This window comes from Cheilinus undulatus, linkage group 5, assembly GCF_018320785.1.
Source record: "Cheilinus undulatus linkage group 5, ASM1832078v1, whole genome shotgun sequence".
NCBI lineage: Eukaryota > Metazoa > Chordata > Actinopteri > Labriformes > Labridae > Cheilinus > Cheilinus undulatus.
Genome location: NC_054869.1, coordinates 24226242 through 24251469, shown reverse-complemented (window position 1 = coordinate 24251469; position 25228 = coordinate 24226242). Strand labels below are relative to the sequence as shown.

General features: G+C 40.1%; 1 protein-coding gene across 4 annotated transcripts in view; it reads left to right on the top strand.

Annotated features, from left to right (window-relative positions):
* rusc2 (RUN and SH3 domain containing 2) overlaps positions 1-25228 on the top strand; it is a 63744-nt gene that overhangs the window by 18524 nt on the left and 19992 nt on the right. For 2 of the 4 annotated variants that reach the window (XM_041787005.1, XM_041787006.1), the window contains exons 2-3: positions 15486-17243; positions 19601-20180. In XM_041787005.1, the coding sequence (XP_041642939.1) occupies positions 15669-17243; positions 19601-20180 (2155 nt within the window). In that variant the 5' untranslated portion in view covers positions 15486-15668. Of the gene's footprint in view, positions 1-167; positions 241-15485; positions 17244-19600; positions 20181-25228 lie in introns of those variants that run through there. The other 2 variants (XM_041787004.1, XM_041787007.1) reach the window with 2 other exon arrangements.

Below are 25228 nucleotides of genomic sequence, written 5' to 3'. Positions count from 1 at the left end.
ATCCATCAGTCTCCAGGAAGGATATGATTTACTAAAACAATGATACCTATGGCCATTTCACTTCTAAATGCTGTTTATGCCCTGCAAGCTTGCAGAGCACTATGCTGTTGGAATTCTGTTAAAGTATTACCAAACTTTATTTAATTGAATATGTTTATTATTGCCCCAGCTCCAGAGCTTTGCAAGATTGCTTTGCCTTATGACAGACAAGGAATCTGGCTAATCCATCTTCATTGCAAGGTTAGTGAGATACGACCTCTAACTGCTAATCTTGCAAGACAGTTTTACACCTCAATGTGAAATTGTTTGACATTTTAATTTTGTGAGATCTCAAAATCTTTTTTCAGATTTTTTTTAAGTGAATCAAACTCATGAACCTGACTGTGAGTATAGCAAAAATATCCTTTCCACTTAGAAAAACCTTCACTGTGGTTCTTTGCCATTCTTTTACCAAAGGATGTTCTGCCAAAGACTGCCAGTATGGCTCCTTTCCAACTATTGCCTTACCATCAGTCATTGTTGACCAGCTTGCTCTACAACTAAACCAAGCCTGATTCTCCTTAAATGATGCTGATTGGTCAGCTCATTCTCAGACCATGCACTATGTTTTCAGACTAAAGTTTTCCAAGATGGATCTGCCTGATTACAGACTTGGAATCTGGCCGATCCATCGGCTTTGCAAAGTTAAAGTCATTAATGGTAAAGAATAAAAATACTACAAACTCTTAGATTTAGAAAGTATTGAACTGTGAATTTGGTATTTTTGACCTATTGTTTTGTCTGGTTTGACAGACTTTTCATCCCTCAGCTGGCTGGTGATAGGAAAATGTCCACTCTGAGTACAGTGTGGGCTATGTAACAAAGGATCATTTCCTGATTGTTTCCTATTTTTTCTTCTACTTATCAGTCTGCATGTGTTGACATCCTAGTGAAACAATGAATATCATCTCAACCAAAGACACAATGTGATATGAAACATGTTTGTTAATAAGATGAACACAAAATCCCACATAGCCTTCAAGGTAGAGCCCGACCGATTTATCGACAGGCTGATTAATTGGGCTGATTATAGCATTTCACAGATTAATCAACACTGGCCAATATGTAGCCGATATATTAATTTTTTTGCTGTCTCTGCTCCTGTCGCTCTGTGTGTCTCCATGCTGAATGCAGCCCGAGAGCCTGGCCTCTCCTCCTCAGATGCAGAGTGCAGCAGCAGCTCTCCCTCACTCAGTGTTGCCAACTTAGCGACTTTGTTGCTATATTTAGCGAGTTTACAGACCCCTCTAGCGACTCTTTTTCAAAAAAGCAACTAGCAACAGACCTAGCAACTTTTTCTGGTGTTACTGGAGAGTTTTGGAGACTCTGACATGAAAGCACGTATCGTTGCTCTTCTCACAGAGCAGCGCTGCTGCCGTTGGCCCCTCTCCGTCCCTAAGCACTCACAAGCAGCCTAGTCCTCACGCAGTTCGACTGCAGCAGAGTAGAGGTATAGCGCTTGTTTCAGACTGGGATCGTGTTTTGCTGCTTGTGTGTGCTGCACTAGTCAGCTCCGGTTCCTGCCAGTGCGGCTTTCACACAGGGTGCGAGTTTTCTGCATGTCAGCTACATCTCCCTGCTCTCAAAGCCCTGTCCTCAAAGCTACTTGATTCAATGTACAGAGGATGAGTGTCAGGAACTAAATGTAATTATGGCCCTCAATTTATCATTTTCCTGTCTAATATGGTCCATAGCCACAGTATAAGACTATTATACAGCGTTTTAATGTCATCTAAGTTGCGTCTTTGTGAAATAAACAAAGATAAATGCAACTGGTTATTCACATGTCCACATTTGTGTTCATGTACAGTATATATCCTGTGTATATCAATGTTCTTATTTCATATATCAGCCAAAATATCAGTTATCGGCATATATATCTGATATCGGCTTTTTTTTTTAGCCCCCATTATCGGTATCAGCATCAGCATCGGACTCTACTTCAAGGTTGTTCAGTTTCAGCGTTGCTCCTATTTTAGCTCTCCTAATCTTTTTGTCAGGCTTCATTTGACACTGCAGGGAGATGAAGAATGTGCCCAACTAACAAAAGCTCCTTTTATTCAGTTAGGAACATTCACGGAGACACTCACACAGAGCAGCAAGCCTGTAACTCAAAAACCAGACAGTTGCAGACAGTTTCTCTGGTGCAGGAGAGGAGAGTGTCGAACAGAGGACAAATGAAAAACAAGTTTGTGTTCTGTAACACTGCTAAAACCGAGAACTGTTAATCAAAGTTTAAAAATGAGTTCTAAAATATATCATACTGTTAAAAACATTTAGAGATGCTGTTATAACCAACCAGCTGCAGTTATTGGAGTTGTATTAACATCTTATTTTTAAAATTCTGTATCTGATATTTGTGTTTATCTGCACATAGCAATAAAAAAATTGCTGGTTACAGGACATTGTAGTGTGACTGTAATAAACAGGACAGTATGATATTAGCAGAGGGTATTGTGAGTCAGCAAAATGTCTATCTTTTTTTTTTCCTACCGTTTTTCTTATTTTCCTGAGTATCTCATATGTTTTTATTTCTAATTGTAAGAGTTGGAACAGGTACATTAAAAAAAAGATATCTAACAGTCTGTCAATCACTCAGAATAACTTATTTAGTTAAACTTTTTTGCAGCTTAATGTAAATCTACATCCGCATTCCAGAAATATGAACATTAAAAACTTATTAATTTATTAAAGAAGGAAACCTTACCTCGTTGGTGACCTACAGTAACACCTCAGTTATTGCGACACATGTAATTCAGATAGAGAGGAGATATGGTGTTGTTGTAAAAAGAAAGTGAGCATAATTTGATTTATTTCAGTACTTGTAACTTAAATGTACTGTACTTTCTGTTGAATGGGGGTAATGGAGAGTATATAGTGATGGTAATTGGACTTGCTGACCCTGAATTCATCAGCTGTTCTGTCCTCTACACAAAGCGATTGTCTTCTTCCCTGATCTACTGTACAAATAGTCACACAACAACATTTACCAAACATGAGTCGCACTGTGATTGTGGACTACATCCATCATGGTAATTGCCGTTTCCTCTGGCTGTGTCGGCTGTCTCTGTCAGGGCAGGGTGTGCCTTCACTTGGATGTGCTCCTCCCTCTTGGCTCAGACTTATTCCTGGAAGCACAGTCGGGGTTATATAAGAGGAGGATGTCCTTTGTTATAGCGATATTTCCCTTCTGTGTGTGAGTAAGAGCAAATATAAGTAGGTCAATTTCCCACCCATCCCTTTAAAAACATGAAATATAGTAATTTGGGTTTTTCCAAAGAACCTGCCGAGGATGTGTTTATGGGGAAAAATCAAAGCTAACTGACTCTTGCAAAAACCTTTATGAAATCTGCAGTAATCACAGTATTGACAACCCCCTGTGGCAGTTCTTTCCTTTGCTTTTTTTCTTTTTATCAGTCTTTAGCAGCAAGCAAACCAAATCTGAAGCTTAACAAGAGTAAGAAGGGAAGTCTGAATAGCATGAACACATTTTACAACCAAGACAGAAAGACACCCCAACACAATACAATACCAGGTAGAAACTACTACCTACCTACTCGTACTATGTGGAAAGCATGACTTTCAAATGAAATTTTAATTAATCAAAGTAGATAAAATCCAGTGTACATCTAAAAACTTGGATGGTTGCACAATAGCAAGTGGCCGCTTTGCCACTCAAAGTGTGCTGGTATGCACAGAGACACAGATCAGGCTTGTTGCAACACTTTTTAACAGCTTTTCTCCCTTGTAAGGTAATTATTCTGTGTAAAGAAAACGGTGGTATGTTATCAAGTAGTAAAACCTTATAGAGCTCCGATTTGCTTCTCAAGACTTCTCAATTGAAAACGAGTGACCAATGGAGATGGGCAGGATTATTTGTATTAGGGATGCATTGAAATGAAAATTCTTGGCCAAAACCGAAAACCGAAAATGAGGAAACCAAGGCCGAAAACCAAAACACCGAAATAAATTATTATGCCAATTATTAGTACCAGTGCATTTATGGCTATGACTGTGTACTAACCTCACTAAAATCAATTGCAATCACATAAATTAATATTAATGCTTTAAAGAATAAATCAATGACAAAATTATGTAAATATTTATTATGCACTGACATTCCAACAATGCATAATATAAAATAAAATAAAATACAAAATAAAATGTTTAACTTGACCCCACTCATGTATACATTAAATCAGTGGTTCTCAACCTTTTTTCAGGCATGTACCCTCTGTGAAGTATTTTTTCAGCCAAGTACCCCCTAAACAGCGCAAAGCTTTTTGGCCAAAAAGAAAGACATTAAAGAGTGCTGTGACAGCCGTCTGATTTATCAAACTTTGTAACTGTAAAACACTTTAAATCACAAATATTAGATTTCTTTTTTTTTTTACATTTTAAATGTAAAAAATGCATGACTAAATTCATGGTAGATCTTCTCATCACTAAATGTGGGAATTCATATTAATGTAGTGAAAACTGTGAGTGGACAGGCATAAAACCATTTAAACCCAGAAGTGTGCAAAACACTGCCCAGCTGCAGTGGTCTTTCTGGAACAATTTGGAAATAAAAACATAGAGCTAGAAAGAACTAAAAACCTGTAAATAATTAAAAAAAATTATAAAAACAACAGCTTAGTGCCCCTTTTTGGGAGCATAATAAAGATCTCTTCTCCAACTGAAATCATGAACTTAGTTATAGATCAGCATTTATTCACAAAAAATAAATCATGAACCTTTTTATGAATGGAGTGTGACATTGCTGCAGATATTTTTTCAGTTTCACTCCATCAAGCGCACATGGTGGTGGTGGTGCCGATTTTTAAGGCAGACAGAGGAACAAAAACGTCCTCCTCTCCAACACCACCTGATGTTTGTCCTCTTCTCGTATCTGTCTGTAGTCAGTGCTTGTGTTTTTGCCTCATGCAGCCTGGTAGAGAGGGAGACAGGCAGCAGGCAGCCTGACATGTCCATGTGAACGTAAATGTGCTACTTGCACAGCTGGAGCTGTTTCTAAACTAACGGGGCTTTAGTCTAGTGAAATATTTATCAACACAGTCTCCTCTGATGTCAGACATACGACTTATAAATGCTCTGGATCAACCAGCTCACTGAAATGACTCCTCTGACGAGTCTGGAACACTAACAGGTGAGCCAATCTGTACGCTGTGGAGAGAGTTAACTCCTCTCACAGCGAGCCTCAGCTGTGCCCTTATACTATTATTGATCATATTGACATAAAATGAATGAAAAGCCAGTCTCTCCTCTTACAACCTTGGCTAGCACAGTGAATGAAACAGTAAAACAAGATGGCACTAATGTCCTGGCTGTGCATAAAAGTGCCGTGTTACGGATGGAGTGGACAGAGAGGAAGAAACATCCCTTTGTCTTCTGCTCCAATAAATATCACTGCTTATCAGAGGACAGAGAAAACACACCGCAGATGTTCGCAGCACAAGTGATCTTAGAATGTAATATACTCGCAAAATTGTGTCGCTCCTGATGTGCAAAGAGAGGAGCTATTTTTCTTACATAGCTAGCATATATTCTAAATTCTTGCGCACCCCCTGGAGTGCCTTCACGTACGCATACCTCTATTTGAGAACGACTGATCCAAGCGCGTGCTGGCCGTGGTTTTTGGTTGCGTCATCACAACTTGTTTCGGCCTTGTTGTTTTGGTGATAAAAGTCTTTCGGCCAAAAACCGAAAATGCACTTTTGGACCATTTTCGGCTGAAAATTTTCAGTTGCTGAATTTTTGGTGCATCCCTAATTTGTATTGTATTTGGTTGCACACTTTAACCTTGCAAAGCCAATGGACTGACTAAATTAATGTCTGTCATTAGGCAGCTGCACCATGCTAAAGCTCCAATCAGAAGCAGTTTTGCCCAGTCTGAGAACAGATGGACCAATCAGCATCATTTGACGAGAACAAGGCGGTGGGTACAGACGGGGTTTAGCTGTACTGTAACAGGGTAAAGAATGGCGGCTGGGGTTCCAGTTAGCTTGGATTGGGCTATAGCAGCAGCTTTTATGAAAATGGACCACATTTCTTTATTACAAGGTGAGCAAAGAGCTGCCCTGAAAGCTTTTCTTTGCAGAAACATCGTTTTTGCTCTTCAGCTGATGGCTTCCACATGAGTGTCTCCAGAGCTGTGCATGCCCACTACTCTGATTGCCCCGTAATAAATGAGTGTAGTCACCCTCTGAGATTTTTTCAAAGGTTCTGTCTGAACACAGACTAAATAGGCAGTTGCCCAGATGAATGTGAAGTATATCTCATACAGTGGTTGTGGGAAGCAGTCTATCTTGCATGTCAGATTAGTAGGACTGTACTTGAAACAAACTTGTGATATTGTAAGAGATCACTGAGATAAACATTCACGCACTCATACACATCATGACATCCTAAGCTACATCTAACTATTCGGGGTTAACAAACAGGTTCAGTTTAAAAGATGTCAGCGCAGAAGACCGAAACCCCTCTCTGGTTGCTCCTACGGGGGGAGCATCTTTCGGAAACAACATGGCGGAAACAGATGGTATCAGAAAGGGCTACACAGCCTACAGCATGGACCCTAATTAATGACCCAATAAGAGAAATACAACTATTCCTGAAACCAACATTACACCTTCATTAAAAAAGCATGTCTGTCCAGCTGTCCCCTTCAGTCTGTGCATCCCTTTTTTGTCCATCCAGACCTCCGTCTATGTCTGCACGTCTGCTTCTGATAATTCAACCACTGAATTAGTCCGGCTTCCTCCCACAGACAAAATAGATGCTCAATGGGTTAGTTGTAGACTCTAAATTGCCCATTGGTGTGAGTGAGAGTTTGCCAGGTTTGTCTCTATATGTCAGCCTTGTGATTGACTGGCAACCAGCCCAGAGTGTACCCAGGCTTTCACCCAATGACAGTATGGATCTGGTTCAGCACCTCACGACCCAGAACAGCATGAGCAGTGTAGACAATGGATGGATGTTGTTTTTTTTTTGTTTTTTTTTTTAACCAAAATGCTATTACATTAAGAGTTGATAACCTCGGAGCAGACAAAGCCTTGTGCTCCCCACCCTGAGATCTTAGGTACCCCCTTGCAGGTCCTGGATCCCCTTGGGAACCAAGGGGTTAATGCATATTAAATGATTCATACATTAGCAAAAGCACAAATGTAACTTGGTAACTCCATGCCAAATAAAGTGATTGAATTAAAAAAGTGTGAAAATGTTGGTATCTTGCTAAAATCAAGCTACTTTATCAACAATATGGGATGTTTGAGTTGCTGCACCCTTTATGCAGTTTAGCAGCTTTATTCTTGTCAGTCAGCTGCAAACATTAAAACATTTATAAATTTTGTGCATTTAGAGATGCTGTAGAAAGGAGACCTTAAAAAGCTTGAAAATGCAAGCATCATTATAGGTGTTAAGTATTCCAAAGGGTTATTATGCAGATATAGTATTAAAAATAGAGTATCCGTTAAATCAGCAAGGTGTCAACAAAGGAAATAATGTTTTTGGTTGACTGGAAAGTGTTTGGGGTGGATCAACGTTTACAGCCATTCAGCCTCAAAAGTAACAATGAGAAAAGCTCTAATGTAATGACTCTGTCAGAGACAGCACTGAAGCAACTAAGTGACAACATTCCTCCCCTTCTAGAGACTGTCAGTTCTGGTCATTTATAGCACAGGAACAAATCCCTCTCTATGTGTGTGAAGATTAACAAAAAAAGCACTACCCCAGTCTGAAGGCATTTCAGTCACCAGACTGATTTCCCCGGTTACCCCAGTTTGTGTTCACTGCATTCATCAGTTTTCTTCCCTGGACTCTTTCTCTGGTTGTTTTTCTCAGGCTGTCTCACACAGCACGACCCCCCGCCTCCCTCCTCTGATTGGCTGGGGTTGTAGCTATGGTTTCTGATGTTGCGTGGGAAATGAAATGTGATTGGCTAACTCAGCCTCTTTGTTCTTGTTAACCCGTTATCTGAGTAGATCTGCTGTAATCTGGTAATAACACAGATCTCTGCAGTGCTATTGTTGGCTCTTAGGGAGGGTGAAGATGCTTTGTTGTAAAACACAATGAGTTTGTGTGGCCTGAACTGCTTTGTAGAAACACTTGGATAATTGTATTACATAGCTGCTGAAGAATGTCATTTTTAAACTTGTCCTTCCTGAGTACTTTTACTTAATTCCTAAAAATGCACCAAGCATTTATGGCTTTGTAGATGCAGGAATATGATCCAGTTTGGTTTCTCTTTCTGTTAAGGTATTTTCTCTGCATGATTATGTAAATATTGAAAAAAAAGTCCTATTTTTTTGAGCTGTTTGTTTGGAAGATGGATGGTTCCTGTGACTGTGTTGGGGCATAATAGAGTCATTTGAATGGTCCCATTCACCAATTTCTCCGTCTCTGTTTGTGGACTTGAATGCTTGAATAGCCTCAAGCTCATATGCATCTCTGCACTGAGCTGCTCTTGTAAGAGACATCACTGAGTCCTGAATCACAACACTGCTGTGCTGCGCTGTGACGCAAGTATGACAAATATCACACATGGCATCACACACCATGTTGCTTGTAAGGAAGTGACACAATTCTGAGTTCATCTTTGTGCAAAAAATCCATAAATGATTTTCAGAATCTTTGAATATTTTGTCAGTAGAATATTATCTAGTCCTAAAAGAGAGATATATGAAATTAGATTATGCCAGCCATCAGATCTGATCATAGGCATACCAGGTGATCTTTATTATTCAGACTAAACTGTATGGCCAGCAAAGGAATGTCAGAGAACAGTTAAAAGGTTGTATATGTTCATCTAAAGTGATTAATTGAAATTCTTTCACTGAATAATATTTCTACATTAAAGTGAATGTCAGAGCTTTTGCAGTTCCACAGATATTGCAATCTTGTTTATTTTACACATGAAAGCACTAGGGGTGTTTATTAAAGGAAATTTGATTTTAATCTTATCTCTGAAAAATGCCTGTAGTCATCTGTGCTCTCTGCAGCCGCAGACATCTGTAGTCCTTTTGTTTTATGGTGCTGTCAGTTCTGGAGTTGTGGCCATGAAGAACTACAGGTTATTATTAGGCCCACTCACAGACATTTCCTGGTCCCTGAAAGGCCCTGTAAACTGACTATACTCAGAACTCATGACAACATGTGGATCAGTAGTATTATTGCCAGACCCTTGGCTAACATTTGCTCCCTAGTGCTGGATCTAGTTAGGTTTTGCAACAGACTGGAAAAAATGTGTTGCAGGCCATGGCATGGATGCACTGGCGGACAGTAGGGCTTAACAATTTGGTTCCCAAAGAAAATATCCTATTCATTTTCTCCATAGCAGATTTGATTGATAGCCATATTATCAGAAGTAGCCAAGTCAGACCAACCACAAGCTACCCAAGTGTGACTCAATGGTATACACTCCTTCAGTAGCCAAAAGTTTGCAAGATATCACCCTCCTTTTTAGAAAAACATAGTTTATTCATCATCTCAACCCAAATACTACATTACCCACAAGTCTTTAGTGTCACAGCAACGTCTCTGATTGGTGGGGCCTCCATTTACCACAGAAATGGGCAACAAAAAATGTGTAGATAAGCAGTTCTCCTAAGTAATAAGTATTCAGCTTTAACACTAGAACTGCCAGGAATTTCATTAAAATGTACCTGTTGTTAGGGTGCATTGATTTTAATCACTATCATAAGCATTTTTTAACCACAATGAACATCTAACCACAAATAGAGACCAAGATCACTGTTGGATGATGATCTGTCCTTGGACTATGCAGTCCTGAAACTTCACCACCACCAGATTCTTCTTCACTAAAAGTATTAAGCAAGTCTGTTGACACTTAAAACTCATGAATCTCTTATTTGCCTGTGGAATCTGTGTCGAAGGTTGATTTATGACTTGTGACTAAGCAGTGCAGCAAGAGAAGAAGGAGACAATGTGCTTCAGTTGTAAAATCCATAGTTTACTTGGGTGAAGTAAAACTGTGGAAAAATCAGTGGTTTCCTATGGGGTAAATTTTACCCCAATCACAGTTCTAGGTAGAAATGGCCATTTGGATTACTGCAAACATTTTTTCATGACACCAGGTGCTAAAAAAAAGTTTTTTTTAGGAAAAGTCAAAGACTGACACATTTTAAAATGTAATCAATATAAAGTTACACATCATTACCTGATGGCAGTTCTAGTGTTAAGATAAAATTTGGTAATCATTGCTCAAATGGGACCCTAAATTGCAGCTCAGCCACAGAGAGCTTTCCCCCATCCCCTTCGTATTAAAGCTTGGATACTCTCTGATAAGCTTATGTGCAAACTAGATCGAAACCTAACCACAAGCAGCAAAAATGATGCAGATGAATTTATGAAGGGCTGTTTAATATAAAGTGTTTTGACTGGTAAATTCATACATTATTTGAGCCAGTTATGGATGAAAATATGAAGCGTTTGCACAGTTGCTTGCACACAATGCATGCTGGTACATACAGGAACTGCTGGCAGTGCTCCCTGGAAAACGTAGCTTTCCTGGTCAGTTTACCACACACTTAGGAATCCATTCCTAACATCAGCTTTACCTTTAGCACTTCTATAACAGCCTCATAAAACACAGTAAATATTTATTCTAATGTCTAGAAGATGGACACCACATGTATTAAATGAACTGTCAACTTTACAGGTTTTCAAGCTTGAAATGATTCAATTTCGGTATGCTTTTAAATGTGCTGGTGCTCTCTGCTGACCCAGTCAGACTTTAGAGAGTCTTCTGCAGGGTTCCTCTTCACAAAGCCACAGTAGATTAGATAGGACTGCCATTTATGCTGACACAGAATGGATGCTGCATCCGTCTCTCTGGATGTTTGCATGTGTGCTTGTGTTTCATTTCTACATCACTATTTTGTCTAGAGCAGTTTTGCTCACACAGCACCCGACTATGAAATAGGAAGCAAACAATTTGCTTCTTTTCAAACATTTGCTTTCAAATACTAAAAAGAAATATTAAAGGACAAATTTAGTGATTCTCATTGAATCTGTACAGACTTTGTGCAACATTAAAGATCAGATGATTTTGTTAGTAGTCTGTGTTGATATCTCTCTAACACCAACAGTCTGGTCTAATCACACATTACACAACCAAGCCTTTTCTGACCTCCAGCTAATCTCCTAAACCAATTTTAGCTTCCCTGTGCTAGTGTAAACAGCACTGGCACTCTTTGTGTGAACCATTAAGCTAATTGTATTAATGTCACTTTCTGCTGAGTGGGGAAAAAACACCAGAGGTTGTGCTTAAAGGATTTTTTTGACCAGCTGCTCTCTGTGTACTTAGTCCAAATGTAAATTCTGATTTAAAAAAAAGAAGAATGTGGATATGATGAAGAAAAATGTAAATATTGAACAGGTCAATAGATGATGGTGGAGACAAACATGATAGCTCAAATATTCTCCAAACAGAGGAGGGCACTTTTAGGGAAAAATACTTCATAGGCAGGACTTCTCCATTGAATAAGATGTTTGTATATCTCACCTGCATTACTTTAAAAAAAATCATTTGGTATTTGCTCTAACTTTGTTGAAACATTATCCTGAAGTCCTGAAGTAGAACAGGATTTGGCTTTAATAATGATTTGGCATGGCATCAGATTACTAAATCTTCAGTAATATTAGTTTATCAAGCAATTTCTAGCTGTTACAAAGGCAACACAAAATGCATTCTTCTATTGCAGTCAAATGTAAAAGATAATTTTAATGTTTCAACAAAGTTATGTTGTGACTGTTGAGCTTGGTTTCTGTGCCCGAGTCAGTGCTGCCTCTGAGTTTAGACCAAAGAGGAACAAATCTGCATGATGAACATGGTTTGAAAGCTTCCACCACCCTTAACAGCTTCTGTGAGGTGACACTAAACACTCGCTGCTCCTTAGCTGTCTCTGAGATGAGTGGACAGACTGTATTTATGAGTAGGTGTTTGATGAAGTGACAAATAGCCTGTTTTTCCACAATAATTGAGTCAGAATAGTTGAGTCAAAAACAGAAAGTTCAAAAACAGCTCCTTATTACTGGGGTTGGAAGCTAAAAAGGGTAAGCGGCACTTCTCTGCCTTCCTGACAGCAAATACCATCCACTCCCTGATTTAAAAAGGTCAGTCGTCAGAGTGGCATCTCTGTTATTAACCTGCTCCCATGGAAGCCTGTCTTGTCATGCTAACATTTAGCTTTCCACCTGCAGCCTCTGTGACCTTTCTCGTCTCCCTATTTAGCAGTAGAAATGACAAAGCAGTCTTTATGTTTACCTGCTTTTTATTGTACTCATAAAGGTCTCATCTGCATTTTCAAGATGTCTTTATATGTGCATTTGGTGTGTGATGTATGGCTCATAAATCCTGCTAATTTTTAGACCATGAAGCAGATTCTTTTCTTTCTGCCTTACATGTAAATCCTCCTCCTCACTTCTTCCTCTTTTGTCACTACAACACTCACAAAAAGATTTAAGAATTGAAAATTCATTTAGAATGAGCTCATAATCAACCTACTTTATCTGGAATTACGCTTTTCTCAGCAGGTAATAGAGGGATTATTCTGAGACTTGGGTAACTGTCATCTGGTCCAGGTCATGATCCAGTGAGCTGACGAGTCAGAGCAAACATTTATTCTTAATCCGGCTCATTCTGTACTTTAAATGGCTTCACAGAAGGAAATCTTGGCATAAGAAAAAACCTACACAGGCTACATTTGATTAACTTGAGTCTGGTAAGGTGGCCAACAGACACCGAGCCTCCTCAGTAGCCTTGGCAACAGAAATATCCATGCATCTAAAAACAGCTGTGCTGACAGAAATATGTCTAGTTGTTTCTTATGAATAAATCATCCAGCAGGAATCTGGGATAACAGGACAATCACGGTACACAAACAGTGAATAAGATTGCCAGCACATTCCAGCTGTTGAACGACTTAATGTAATACTGTGTTACATTTTGGGTGACATCCCACATTGTGTTCTGCAAAACAAATCCTTAAAAGTATGTAATTCTAGATAAGAAAGCCAGTGAATGTAAAAGGAAAAATCACTTTTTACATGTTTATCTTCTTCTACCAGCCACACAGAATTACAATGCAGAAGGCATCAACAGTGCAGCCTTTCCAGAGCCACACCAGTGTACATCCATAGGCCAGAATTATTGACCTATATGGACATGTTACCCACGCATCAGCACAACACTTGTTTTCTGATACGCACCAGCATGAAAACTTTAACACAGCTTATTAATTGCGTTTGAAGTACATATACTTCAGATAAAACAGAAATACCACCCCACCCAGCCCCCATTCCCCTACCAGAAAAAAAGTTAAAAATTGTAGATTCAGGGGAATACATCATTAAACCATGGAAATGTTCAATATATGGTCCCAGATCCCATCAAATGACATATCATCTGTCCTTATGACATAAGTTGGCGTAAGAAAATAGGGCTGTTTTTGCTCTCAAGCTTAAAGTATTTCCATACCATTGACATTTTAGCCACGGAATTGCTAACGTTGCTATCCCTGCTGCTTTGTTGTCTTACTTGTGTGTTTACAGCCTACGGCAAATTGAGCTGACATAACTGACCAGCTGGGCAGATCAGATCAAACTGCTTCCTGGCAATCAATTAAAAAATTCTTATATCAGCTCCGATCTGAACTGTGTGAATAGGATCAGGATACCCTGCCAAATACTTTCAGAAAAATCTTTATAACTGGCAGCATTTTGTTTAGAGATGCACGAATTATTGACAAAAAAATCAGGCTTTATACCAGTGTTTAATGTAACAATTTAGCCTGCATTTGATTCAGCAGATATACCAGATGTCAGCATAAAATTGATTGTACCTAGCGATAAAATATAGTAACTGATATCTGTTCATTCCACATTATTTGGCTGATAGATGATCTTTGTAAACATAGCCGATTTCACTTGATACTGCTGATATACCAATGCATTTGTGCATCCCTAGTTGTATTGCAAGACTTGTATCAGGCTCATTTTTGCAGTCTACGAACAAAGATTAATTCTCATTCCACCCTAAAAGTGAGTTTTTTGGTTTTAATATAAAGATTACTGCTGATTTTCCTCACTAAAATTGTGAAATTGTTGGTCTGAAAATGCTAATTTCTGTCAGGATTTACCCTGACTTGTGAAGTAAGAGGAGTGCTAAATACCCCAGCAATGACAAGCTGTTATTTTCCTGTTGTCCAAATTGCTGGCTATAATTACAACAAGGTACACCTGGTCTTAGAGTTGTGTATTGACATCTACAACAACGGTTTGTAAGCCCTTTAACATTGTGGAATGAAGTTAAATCAATACAGACCTTGTTGTACTGAAGTGGGAGGATGATGAATTAGTAGATAGAGTTTTATTATCTACAACCAAACAATTGTAAAGCTGTGGATTAATAAGATCCCATGTTGGTTCTTAGTTTTAATATATTTTATGTAAACCTATGATCATCTAAACATTTAATAGCCGAGAAGAAGAATATTAAACCAGTGACTGTCAATGTTCTAGTTGTATTTCAATTAATTTTGGGGGAGATAGCTGATGTACAGTACTGTTTCTGTGTCATTTAGGGTGTACCATGAGAACAGGGATGAGATCATAGCTCTGTTTAAGAGTCAGCTGTTGCTGCGTGCTTTTGTGTGTGTGTTGAACACACTGTTTCCAATTCACATGGTGCTGAGTCACCGTGTTCAGTGTACAGATCAGACTAAAAGCCTACAGTTCTGCTACTGGGGCTGCTAAAGATAAGCTTATTTTATGGGGATTTTTGCCACACAAATGAGACTTATTCAGGAGAGAGAGCTTATATAGTTTATCTCTAGGGACACTTACTAAAGTCTTAGAAATTTAGCCCTGTTAATGAGAGTTTTCATCAGGGTTATCTAAGCTTTGCACCAGCAGATTCAGTGAGAAGAATTTTAGCTCGGATACAGTGTTTTAGAATTTGTCCCGTACTAGGGAAGGCTATTAAATCTTGTTCTCTCCGCATTAATTTTGGCTTGTTAATTCTTAATTTGTCCCTCAGAAGTCCCTGACTGCTGTTATTTAATTTTTTCAGATTATCCTATTTTCTTTTGCAGGCTGATTTCAGAAATTGTTTCTGCAGATACTTAGAAACATTTCCTTGGTGACCATGACTTCATTGTCCTGTGCCAAAGATACAGTGACTCAATAAAAGGAAAAACAAGGCACAGTAAATAAATAAGATTGCATGCATTAAAAGCAAAAATGTCTATTTATTTTTCCACCTATAAGAGGTTGTGAAAAATGACTTAAGACGAACTCTTATCCTACTCTTTTTGTTTTGTAAATCACAGCTGTGTAGCCTCAAACCTGCATCTGGAATCTGTGCATGTTGACTTTGTCTGACCCATTAACACCTCCCCCTTCTTCTTGTGTCTTGTATTTTACAGATGTACCACTCTGACCATGGCGTAGACTTCCCTGACCTCTCCTTCCAAGTCCCTGGCAGTCCTGCAGAGCTCGACCCAGCAAACACAGTGTGAACATAGTGCACTCCACTTCTACCATTCCCTTCACCCATACAGAGCCTCCCCCTGCTCCCAGTCCCTTGCTCCTTCCCTCCCTCCTGGACCATGGACAGCCCTCCGAAGTTGTCAGGAGAGACCCTGATCGTGCATCACATTCCTCTTGTGCACTGCCAGGTGACGAGTGGACGTCAGGGTGGCTGCGGGGCCTCTCTTAAGAGGAGCAACCCTTTTAGTCCTCCGGAGAACCTGGGTTTGAGCCGCACTACTTCCCTCCCCGAGAGAGACGTCCTTCAGAGAGAGGCTTTACTCTACAGTAGTCTGATCCAGACTTCCAGCAGCCCCTGGTCCTCCCTCAGTGGAGAGAGAGAAAAGAAAGGTGGAGGGAGGGGAGGGAGCACTGCGAGTGATGACTCATCGTTTACCTCGAGCAACTCAGAGGATCAGCTGATAACTGCACACACATTACCTCGAGCCAAACCGAGGAACAGGAATCCTTTACGCCACAATCCATTCCTGCTGAATACTGAAGATGACGAGGATGAAGATGAGGATGATGATGGGGACAACCTCAGTGGCTACCTTGAAGATTCTTCTTTTCACCTCCACAGCGACACCAACTCTGGCCTTGATGACAGGATGGCTCCTTTCCACCTGCACAACCTAGGCTTTTCCTCTGAACCCTTTCGTCTGCACAGCTCAGTGGGTGGAAGCAGTCGGGACTCCCTAAGAGGTGTAGTTTCAGATCTCTCAAACCACTTAGATGACCTGGACATCCTCGGCTTGGACAGCCAGTGTCGCCATGGCAGCAGCTGCTCCAACATGTCAATGGATTGTGGAGAACAGGACTGGGGCGATGATGATGATGAAGAAGATGAAGATCACCCAATGAGATGTGGGCGAAGTAGTAAGACAGGATCCTACTCATCCAGCTCCTCCACACAGCACTGCTCCTGTTGCGTGCTCTCTCAGAACTACCCCCAGCACTTCCCAGAAGGCTTCTCTGAGCCGTTCTCAGAGTGCCAGCAGGGATACGGCAGTGACTCGTCCTGCAATAGCTCAGATGGTGTGCTGGTAAATTTCAGCGCAATCTACAACAAGATGAACAATGACATCCCAGAGAAACCTCCTGTATCTGGGCAGACCAACCTCAACAGCTCCACTGACCGCTCCTGCACCTCGTCTGTTTCCGATCCTCATGGAAACCAACATGACTCAACCAGAGGGGCTTTCTACTTGGACCTCCACACTTCCCCAACTGAACCTCCGATATTACAGCAACAGCCCTCCTGCACTGACAGCAACTTCCCTCAACTCAGAGAACCCCACCTATCCACCTCCTCCACCTGCTCCTGTGCCGTGGAGCACCAAGGGGCTCTCGACCTTGATGCCAACTGCAACTCTTTCCACCCTCCGCACTCTGGTTCATCTGGAGACCTGGCGTCCTGTCTGCAGAGTCAGGCACGCCTCGTTGTCGCCACCCAGAACTATTACAAATTGGTGACCTGTGACCTGTCGTCACAGTCCTCCCCAAGTCCTGCAGGCTCCTCGGTCAACAGCTGCTCCGATGAGAACAGCAAAGGAAGCCCGACCCCCACACAGCCAAGTGAATACTTCCTGTTCAGGCAGCAGGCTGATGAGGTGGGGATGGAGGAGGAAGAGGAAAATAAAGAATCACCTAAGGTGAGTGGAAAATCGTACTTCAGTGGTTTAAACAATTCATCATCTCTTTTCAAGAGTATCCAGTAGTCAAAGCCTTCATTACTGTTTGTAGAGCTCATAGATCAAATGGTTTCAATTAATTTAATTAAATTTAATTAATTAGTGATTATGGAATAGAGGGACCAATGCTTTATTGAGCTCTACAGTTCATAATGATGCCAACATTCTTTCTATGTATGATTCCACAATGGCAGCAAGTGAGGAGTTTGTACCCTTAGTCACCAGAAAATGGTTTTGTTGTGCAATGCTTCAAGCTTTTCTCCTCTGTAGGATTTTTTTTATTATATGGCATCAAAAGTACAATAAAACACATAAGAGGAGCAAACAACAGCCAGAAAACTCTTAATAAAAAGTCACTGGAATTAAAAGCAATTTCAATAAAATAAAAAAATCTGTGCTATGACAGTATATTTGAGATTGTTTTTCATGCTTTTTCTCCCAGTGACTGAATGGTCATTATTTTAGACAGGCCTGTTGAATCAATCAAAAAGTTAATCTTAATTTGTATTGTGCCAATTCATAAACAAAGTTATTTCAAGACACTTTTCAAGGAGGGCAGTTGTGTTATTTATAAAAAAGACCAAACATTTATCCACTATGAGCTCAATACTAAGCAACAGTCACCAAAGAAAAAACTTTGGTTTACTTGACGTAATCCCTGGTTCTTTGATAACAGAGTGAGGTGTTTCACTGTGGGAATTGCTTAGGCATGACCTATTTGGAAGCTCCAATGACACAACGTCTGTCTCTGACAGACAGGTCGGACTGTGCTAGGGGCACGCCCCCTCATACTATCACAGTCGACCCACCTCTGTCAAATCATTCTAGGCAGGTTTCTTACCGTGCCTATGCAAGGAGGGATGTGAAGGTGAAACACCTCACTCTGTTATCAAAGAACCAGGGATTACGTAAGTAACCCAAAGTTCTTTTTCTAACTTCGTTCGGTGTTTCACTATGGGAGATATAGACAACTCCCGGATTGCATGAGCATCCCGAAGCCATAAAATATTACAGACTTAGCACCAGTTCTCAAAGTGACCCAGGTGCGACTGTCTCCAGCACTGATTGTGCCACAGATGGCCCTGAAACATCCAGTCTGTAGAATCTGACAAAGGTATGAGGCGACACCCAGCTCGCAGCATCACATATGTCCTGCACTGAGACACCTCTAAACAGAGCCCAAGAGGTGGCCATGCTCCTAGTGGAATGGGCCCTCAGGCCTTGAGGGGGCTGCAGGCCCCTAACATGGTAGGCCAGAAAGATGCCTTCCACGATCCAGTGAGGTAGCCTCTGACGAGATAGCGGCTTGCCCTTATGACGAGTAGCCCAAGACACAAACAGCTGATCATTTTTCCTGCACACTGCTGTGTTATTCTCATACATGTGCAAAGCCCATACTGGGCAAAGATTTGGTACCAGATTTAGGCAAGAGAATAAATGCCTGGACTACAAGTTAAGACTAAAATGTGAGGACTTTTTATGGACTAAAACTAGGCTAAAGTGTTTTTGAGTTTTCATCGACTAAAACTATAAAGGGTAAAAATGACTAAAATGTGACTAAAACTAAAAAGCATTTAATCCGAAGACTAAGACTGAGACAAAAATTAAAAATAGCTGTCAAAATCAACACTGCTCTGAACAAAACTCGTGGTAAACAGTCATCAGCTAAAGCGATGTTGGTCTCAAAAATGGTTAAAGGGAAAAACAGAAAGAGAGAAGATAGAGATACAGAAAGCAAGGAGTGGAAAATGAAAAGAAGAAAAGGCAGGTGAAGAAATAGAGCAAGGGGAGATTCAGACAAAGAATAAAGGAAGGTGCAGAAAGCATGAAAATGCCACATATAATTGATTAATCTTAAGTAGTGACAATCAAAAATCATCATCACAATCCTCACTTTTGAGATACTATCAAAAGTCAAACAGTTAAGTCAAGAAAATTTGAATAAATCAAACAGCATGTGGAGAAAGCAGTTTGGCAGGGAAAGCACTAATGAAACTAAACATCATAGAATAAATCAAACTGAGGGCCCTGTGACACTTGGTTCCAAATAGCCATGGCACTGGAATGAGTCTGACCGTCTTAAATTAGATCCAGCCTCCATCTTGACACAAGTGGTGTCTGAGGATTATTTTGGTAGTTATGTTAAGCTCAGGGCCATTACTACGAGTCAGAAACAGAGTCACTGTGTCAAAGATTAAATGCTGTGTGAAGGCAGTTGAGGCATCTGGTTTGTTGTGAATTTGTTCCCTTGAACAATCCTTAGTTTAGGAAATCTGACTGCTCTGTTGTGTTCTTTCTTTGTATTTCTCTTCATTCAGCGTGATGATGATGATGTTGATGGAGAGGAGGACGAGGAGGAAGAAAAGAAGAGGAAGAATCAGCAGGCAGCTGGTGGAGCTGAAGCTGCTCCAGCTATGATTGAAGGCCAGGTGTACGTTAATGTCTCCCCACCCATGGTCACCAGGGGTGTTATTGGAGGCGGGACCTCATCAGGAGGCCGCCCTCGTTCTCGTAGCTACGACCGCAACCTGGACAAGTCTCCATCACCTCGACTTGGCTCTCTGGAGCGGATGTTGAGCTGCCCTGTCAGGCTCAGCGAGAACGCCGCCCAGACTCCACCTCCTCCACCACGAGTCACTTCCTTTGCAGAGATTGCAAGGAGCAAGCGGAGAAACGGAGGCACTGGGGGGTCGCCTTCAATGAAAACAGTTGCAGACCCCTTCTCTTCCACGTATTCCACCCACTCTCACTCCTCTGTGGATTTCTCTCCAATCCTTGAGCAGCATGTGGAGGCTGACAGTCATGACCTGTCACCTGTACCCTTCACTAGGTGTTACAGTCATGGAAGCATTGAGCGACAGCTGGAGGGAGCAAGGGAGAGCAGAGCTAAGGCTGAAGGTATTTCACTACTTTAACACTGCTTAATCTCATTTATTATTGGTTAACTTCTACTAGCAGTGACAGATGTTCTATGACTGATCTTATAAAGTAACCCTGTGCACATGTGTACCAGTGTTGATACAGAACATAGAGTTACCTTCTTGTGTTTCTGAAACAAATGTAGGCATGACATTGATAGTTGACTAAAGTTTGGCAGCTGGACCACTAAGGTCCAAGGTCTTAAAGACTACTGATATTACTCTGTTAATTTCAGCTCAAGCAGCAACCATCAAAGTTGAAAACAAAGCCAATGAGAAAGTGGAAAACATGCAGTTCCTTTTATGTCCGCTTGAGGCTGGCACCAGAGGCCTAAAGCCCCATTAACACTTGAATTATATTTCCCATTTTTACAGCAGACATTAACATGTTTACAGCTGGTTAAAAAGATGGAATCACTATAATAACTTTATTGACACTCTGCAGGAGGTTAAAACTTTTAATAACACATCTGTTCTGATAATATTGAGCCATAAAGCTGTAAAGCCTTACAAAAATAGGGGAGACTGTTGTGATTGATAGGTGGGCACATTGTAGCTGTTCGCTTGGAGACCTGAGATTTGAAAGTTATAAGGAGTTAGCATTTCCAATCAGGGGACCACCATCATTAAGCTTCAGCAGAAACCAGTGAATAATGTTACTTGGATTACGTCCACGTTTTACACATTCTTTTGTTCATCTACAGTGGGGGTAATTACTGGACCCTCCATTATCTCTATTACAAAAAAGGTTCCTCCTTTTATAAGAATCTTAAAAACAGTGCTCTATGGTGGGAGAAACCACTACCAGAAAAAGATGTTGGAGCTTAATTTCTTTTTAGCATCTTTGCCAATAAAGAGCATTGAAGAAAACAAAGGTGGATGCAGCTAATAAGTGAGATGTCAGTAGGAAAAATGTAAGTGCCTGCATGCTTTTTGTAATTTTTCCTGACAAAACAGAGATTTTAGCCAATCACGCTTTGCAAAGCCTGGCTTTGATTTCTGTTAAATTAGATGATGATCTCTCTGCAGATATTTACCTTGTACTGTTGCAAAAATCACAATCTTATTGATAGTCAGCAGATTAACTGAGAAAGCCAGACTAGTCATTTGAATTATCAGTTTGAATCCTCATTACATCTTCAGAAGCACAGAAACATTTCCACAGTGTAGAAAAAGTTTCACACTGTGGAGATGTTTTTGTTCCATTTGTACACGTTTTTGTTTATTTCGGCCTTTCTAGACTTCCATTATGCATGTCAGAAAATCTCCTGATGCCAGCATGTATATGTGCTTCAAACAGAGTGCCTTAGAGCGTGTATCCTCAGCCTTAGAGAGAATGATGTGAGAAAGACTCGATGTGGGCCGAACATGTTTTGAATATCAATCAAGTTAGATAGGCGATAAAGGTGCAACACCCCCCCTGATGAGCTCTGCATCAGCATGCTGACTTTGTGTTTGCATATCTGCATTTATGTGTGTTCAGTGAGCCCGTAGGCCTGAGTCATCCCAGAAACAAGTGAAGGTCAGGAAAGTTACACAAACTCCTATGTGGTGATGGACAAAATGGTGTTACCTCTCTCTCAGCTAACTATTTACTTGCTGGGGTTTCACAGAAACATGCTATGGCTTCAGTTGAGCTCATGGTTTAATAGATTGTTACAAGATAACTTAACTACTGAGTCACAAACGAGAAAGGCATTATTCTATTCCTGCCACATCCTGTTGTCCTGCTCAGCAGCTGCAGCAGTTGTGTCTGTCTGACCTCTCTGCAGAAGGACACAGATGAAAAACTTTAGTTCCTGGAGGGATTGTCAGAATATATTTTCTCTATTGAAATAAACCAAAACTATTTTAAGTAGCACTTCTGGGAAAAATATGATACAATACTCGAAAGGGATGCATTCAGAATTTTCCCATGTGTTCAGAATAAATAGAGGAACTAGTCTGCAGCAATATGGAGGGAAGTCTGGCAAACATGGACAAACCTGCCCAAAATAGACACAATATTAAAACTACTGTAAGGAAATTTTAGTTTGTGTTGAGTTTGGCGCCACCTGTGGACACAATGGGGTTATTCATGTGTTTGCCGATATTGCCCGAAAATGTTAAAGTGTTGTTTAATGAAAAATATCATCATTCAGCAGACTTATTTTATGGATATTGTACATGCGAGTTTACTTTAGCTCACAACAGACACTCCATCACAGTATGAAGCTCAGTTTCAGCTGCCTGCTGTGTGTGTTTGGTTGGATAAACACACACACATAAACAGCGAGTGTTTGAAATTCTTTTGGAATGAGACCAGGACTGTAATAAGTGAGTGTACCAGAAGAGGAATGCCCCATAAAGCTCCAGCTGTCCCTTTTTATACTGACTGGAGCTTCCATAATCACTTTCTCAAACTAGATCTCCTCTGTAGAAATTTCTAATGATGTTATTTTGACATGCTGAATTAACAGACTACCTCTGCTGGCTTCTTAAACTGGTTATGTAGACAGAACAGGTAAAATGGAGATTGGCTTAATCAGTAGATGACAGCTTTTAAGGTTTCATTTTCAGAGAAGTTGTGTTTCAGAACAGATCAAATTTCCAGAAAAAAGGACATTTCATGTGGATGTACACTTTTACTAAAAGATTACAATTATCAGCAATTTTATTGGCAAACAGTTTTCTTTCTCATATTAAATGGACTTTCTTTAGGGATTATGCATTAGTGTTTTACCTTTCCTATCTTTCAATATGAATGTAACCTTTAACCCAGTTATGACATAGCCATACAGTGTGGACATTATGTGGGTCAGTATGCAGGAATGTAGACATGCATTCTCACCTTTCACCGTACAGCTTGAAATAAAACTTGAACTCTGTAGACCAAAACCACCATATTAACCATTCCTGCAGAATATTTCTCATTTTTACTGCTGTCTTCAAAAGGTGCTTGGAAATTACATGTCTGGTGTAATAATCACTGGAAAGAGAGTCTTAAAGTCAGTAGTGACCACCCAGACTGAACCGTAATGTAGCATTACTGTAACTGGGTTCTGCAATAACAGGACTTGGGACTGGGGAGGTCACGTTGTCCTACGGAGAGTGCTAAATATGTTTTGGACATCTGGAATCTTTCTCAGATTAAAAGATATAGCTTAGAAAATGACAAAGTGAATCCAGCTTATTACAATATTATACCATCGCGGTATACAGTATTATAGCCACATGATTTAAAACAACCAGGGGTGGAAAGTAACTAATTACTTTTTCTCATGTTACTATAATGAGTAGATTTTTGGTACTTTTTGAGTACATTTTGATAGAACTTTTGCTTCTACTTAAGTACCTTTATACCAGACCAACTGCACTTTTACTTGGGTTCAATACTCTTGTACTTTTTCTGCCTCTGTTGACTACACAGTAACATAAAGTAAGACTGATTCCACATTACAGCCCAAACCAGCTGCTGTACACAGCAAAAACTGGCGTAAATAACTCAGGGTTAACCAGAGTTGATTTTTACTCCATTTTGTGTTGGAGTTATTTGTTATTTGACACTGTTGATGCACCAGTGTTATACAGTGATCCCTGATGGGGTTCTTTTGCTTATGTTTCTGGTGGATTGTTGTTGTTTTCGATGTGAGATACATTTGTACCATAAGTGAGTTATCCACTGAGCTCCCAACCTGTGGCTTTAGGTGCTCCCATAGGACACAGTGCATTATTATGCATGGCCTTGGCTCTCGGCTTTGTTATTGCCAGAGGAGACCCACCTTACCACAGATTTTCAAGAGTTACTGCAACTCTGTCATATTGTAAAATATTTAACATTTTAAAGGAGTAGTTTAACTATACTGTTACTATGTAGTGTGGACCAATACAAACACTTTTAAAGTGTTTAATTTAACTCTATATGATTTTATTAAACACTGTCATTTTGCTGTGTATTTTACTTTATTATAGAGGTGTGACTTTACCCACACAACCTGGTTGGGTATCTATTCTCTTGTTCTTCTTGCCAGTAAGGTTGGATTTTACTGTACAGTTCTTTAGTAGCTACTCAGTGCAGTATTTTTACTTGCACTGAAGTACACTGTAAGCAGAGTAACTGCACTTTAGTACAATAGTAGTTCCACCTCTGAAAACAGCATCTTACAACACATCTAAATACTGCATCCTATTTAGACGGATTGTCTGTTTGACAATAGGCCTACATCTTTTGTAGGAGTTCTGTGATTAATTTTAGACCATCTTCTAACACAGGCAGTGTAGCTGCCTGAAAATGGCCACACAGTCTCCACACATTTATTGTAAAAACAGCACATTACACAACAGATGTTTTATTCATGATGACAATCTAGGGATATCGTAGGTATTTTTAAATGTGGGGACATCATATTTACCTGCCTTGGACTCTGACTGTCATTTTAAGATGAATAAACATGATTCAACTGTATAGAAAAGTACATGTGAGTATGGATCATGGTAGCTGTATTTAAAAAAAAAAGAATTGGATTTACACTTAGTGGTATCATGATTACTCATGGCAAAATGCTGTGACAGAAATTCAGTCAAAGAACACGAAACTGTAAGTGATACAGTGACCATCCTGGTACTACAATATGACTGCCAGCCTGACACATAACGTTTTGATGGTGTTTTGGTAGCAGTCAGTGTTGGTTTTCAGTGTTACACTTCAAATATTCAAATGCCATTGCAAAGGCATCATTAAGGTGAATATTATGGTGGCACTTTATATAAAGAAGCAGCTTTGTGGGATGTGGAAAAGACTAAAATAAAAGGGTAATAAATGAGGAATAAGTCTTCCCTAAGAATAGGAGATGTCTTCACATAGCTCAAAAACATGCTCTTTTCTCTGCCACTCCTCATACAGCCTGTGATGGTTTAAGATGTTAATGAGAGGCTGTGCAGCATCACTTCATATCTATTATTCATCAGACATCACTTCACTCAGCTGCGTTGTTTCACTGCAGCATACAGGCCTCTTTGACAGCCTTTGGGAAGCAGCATGCTCGCTAA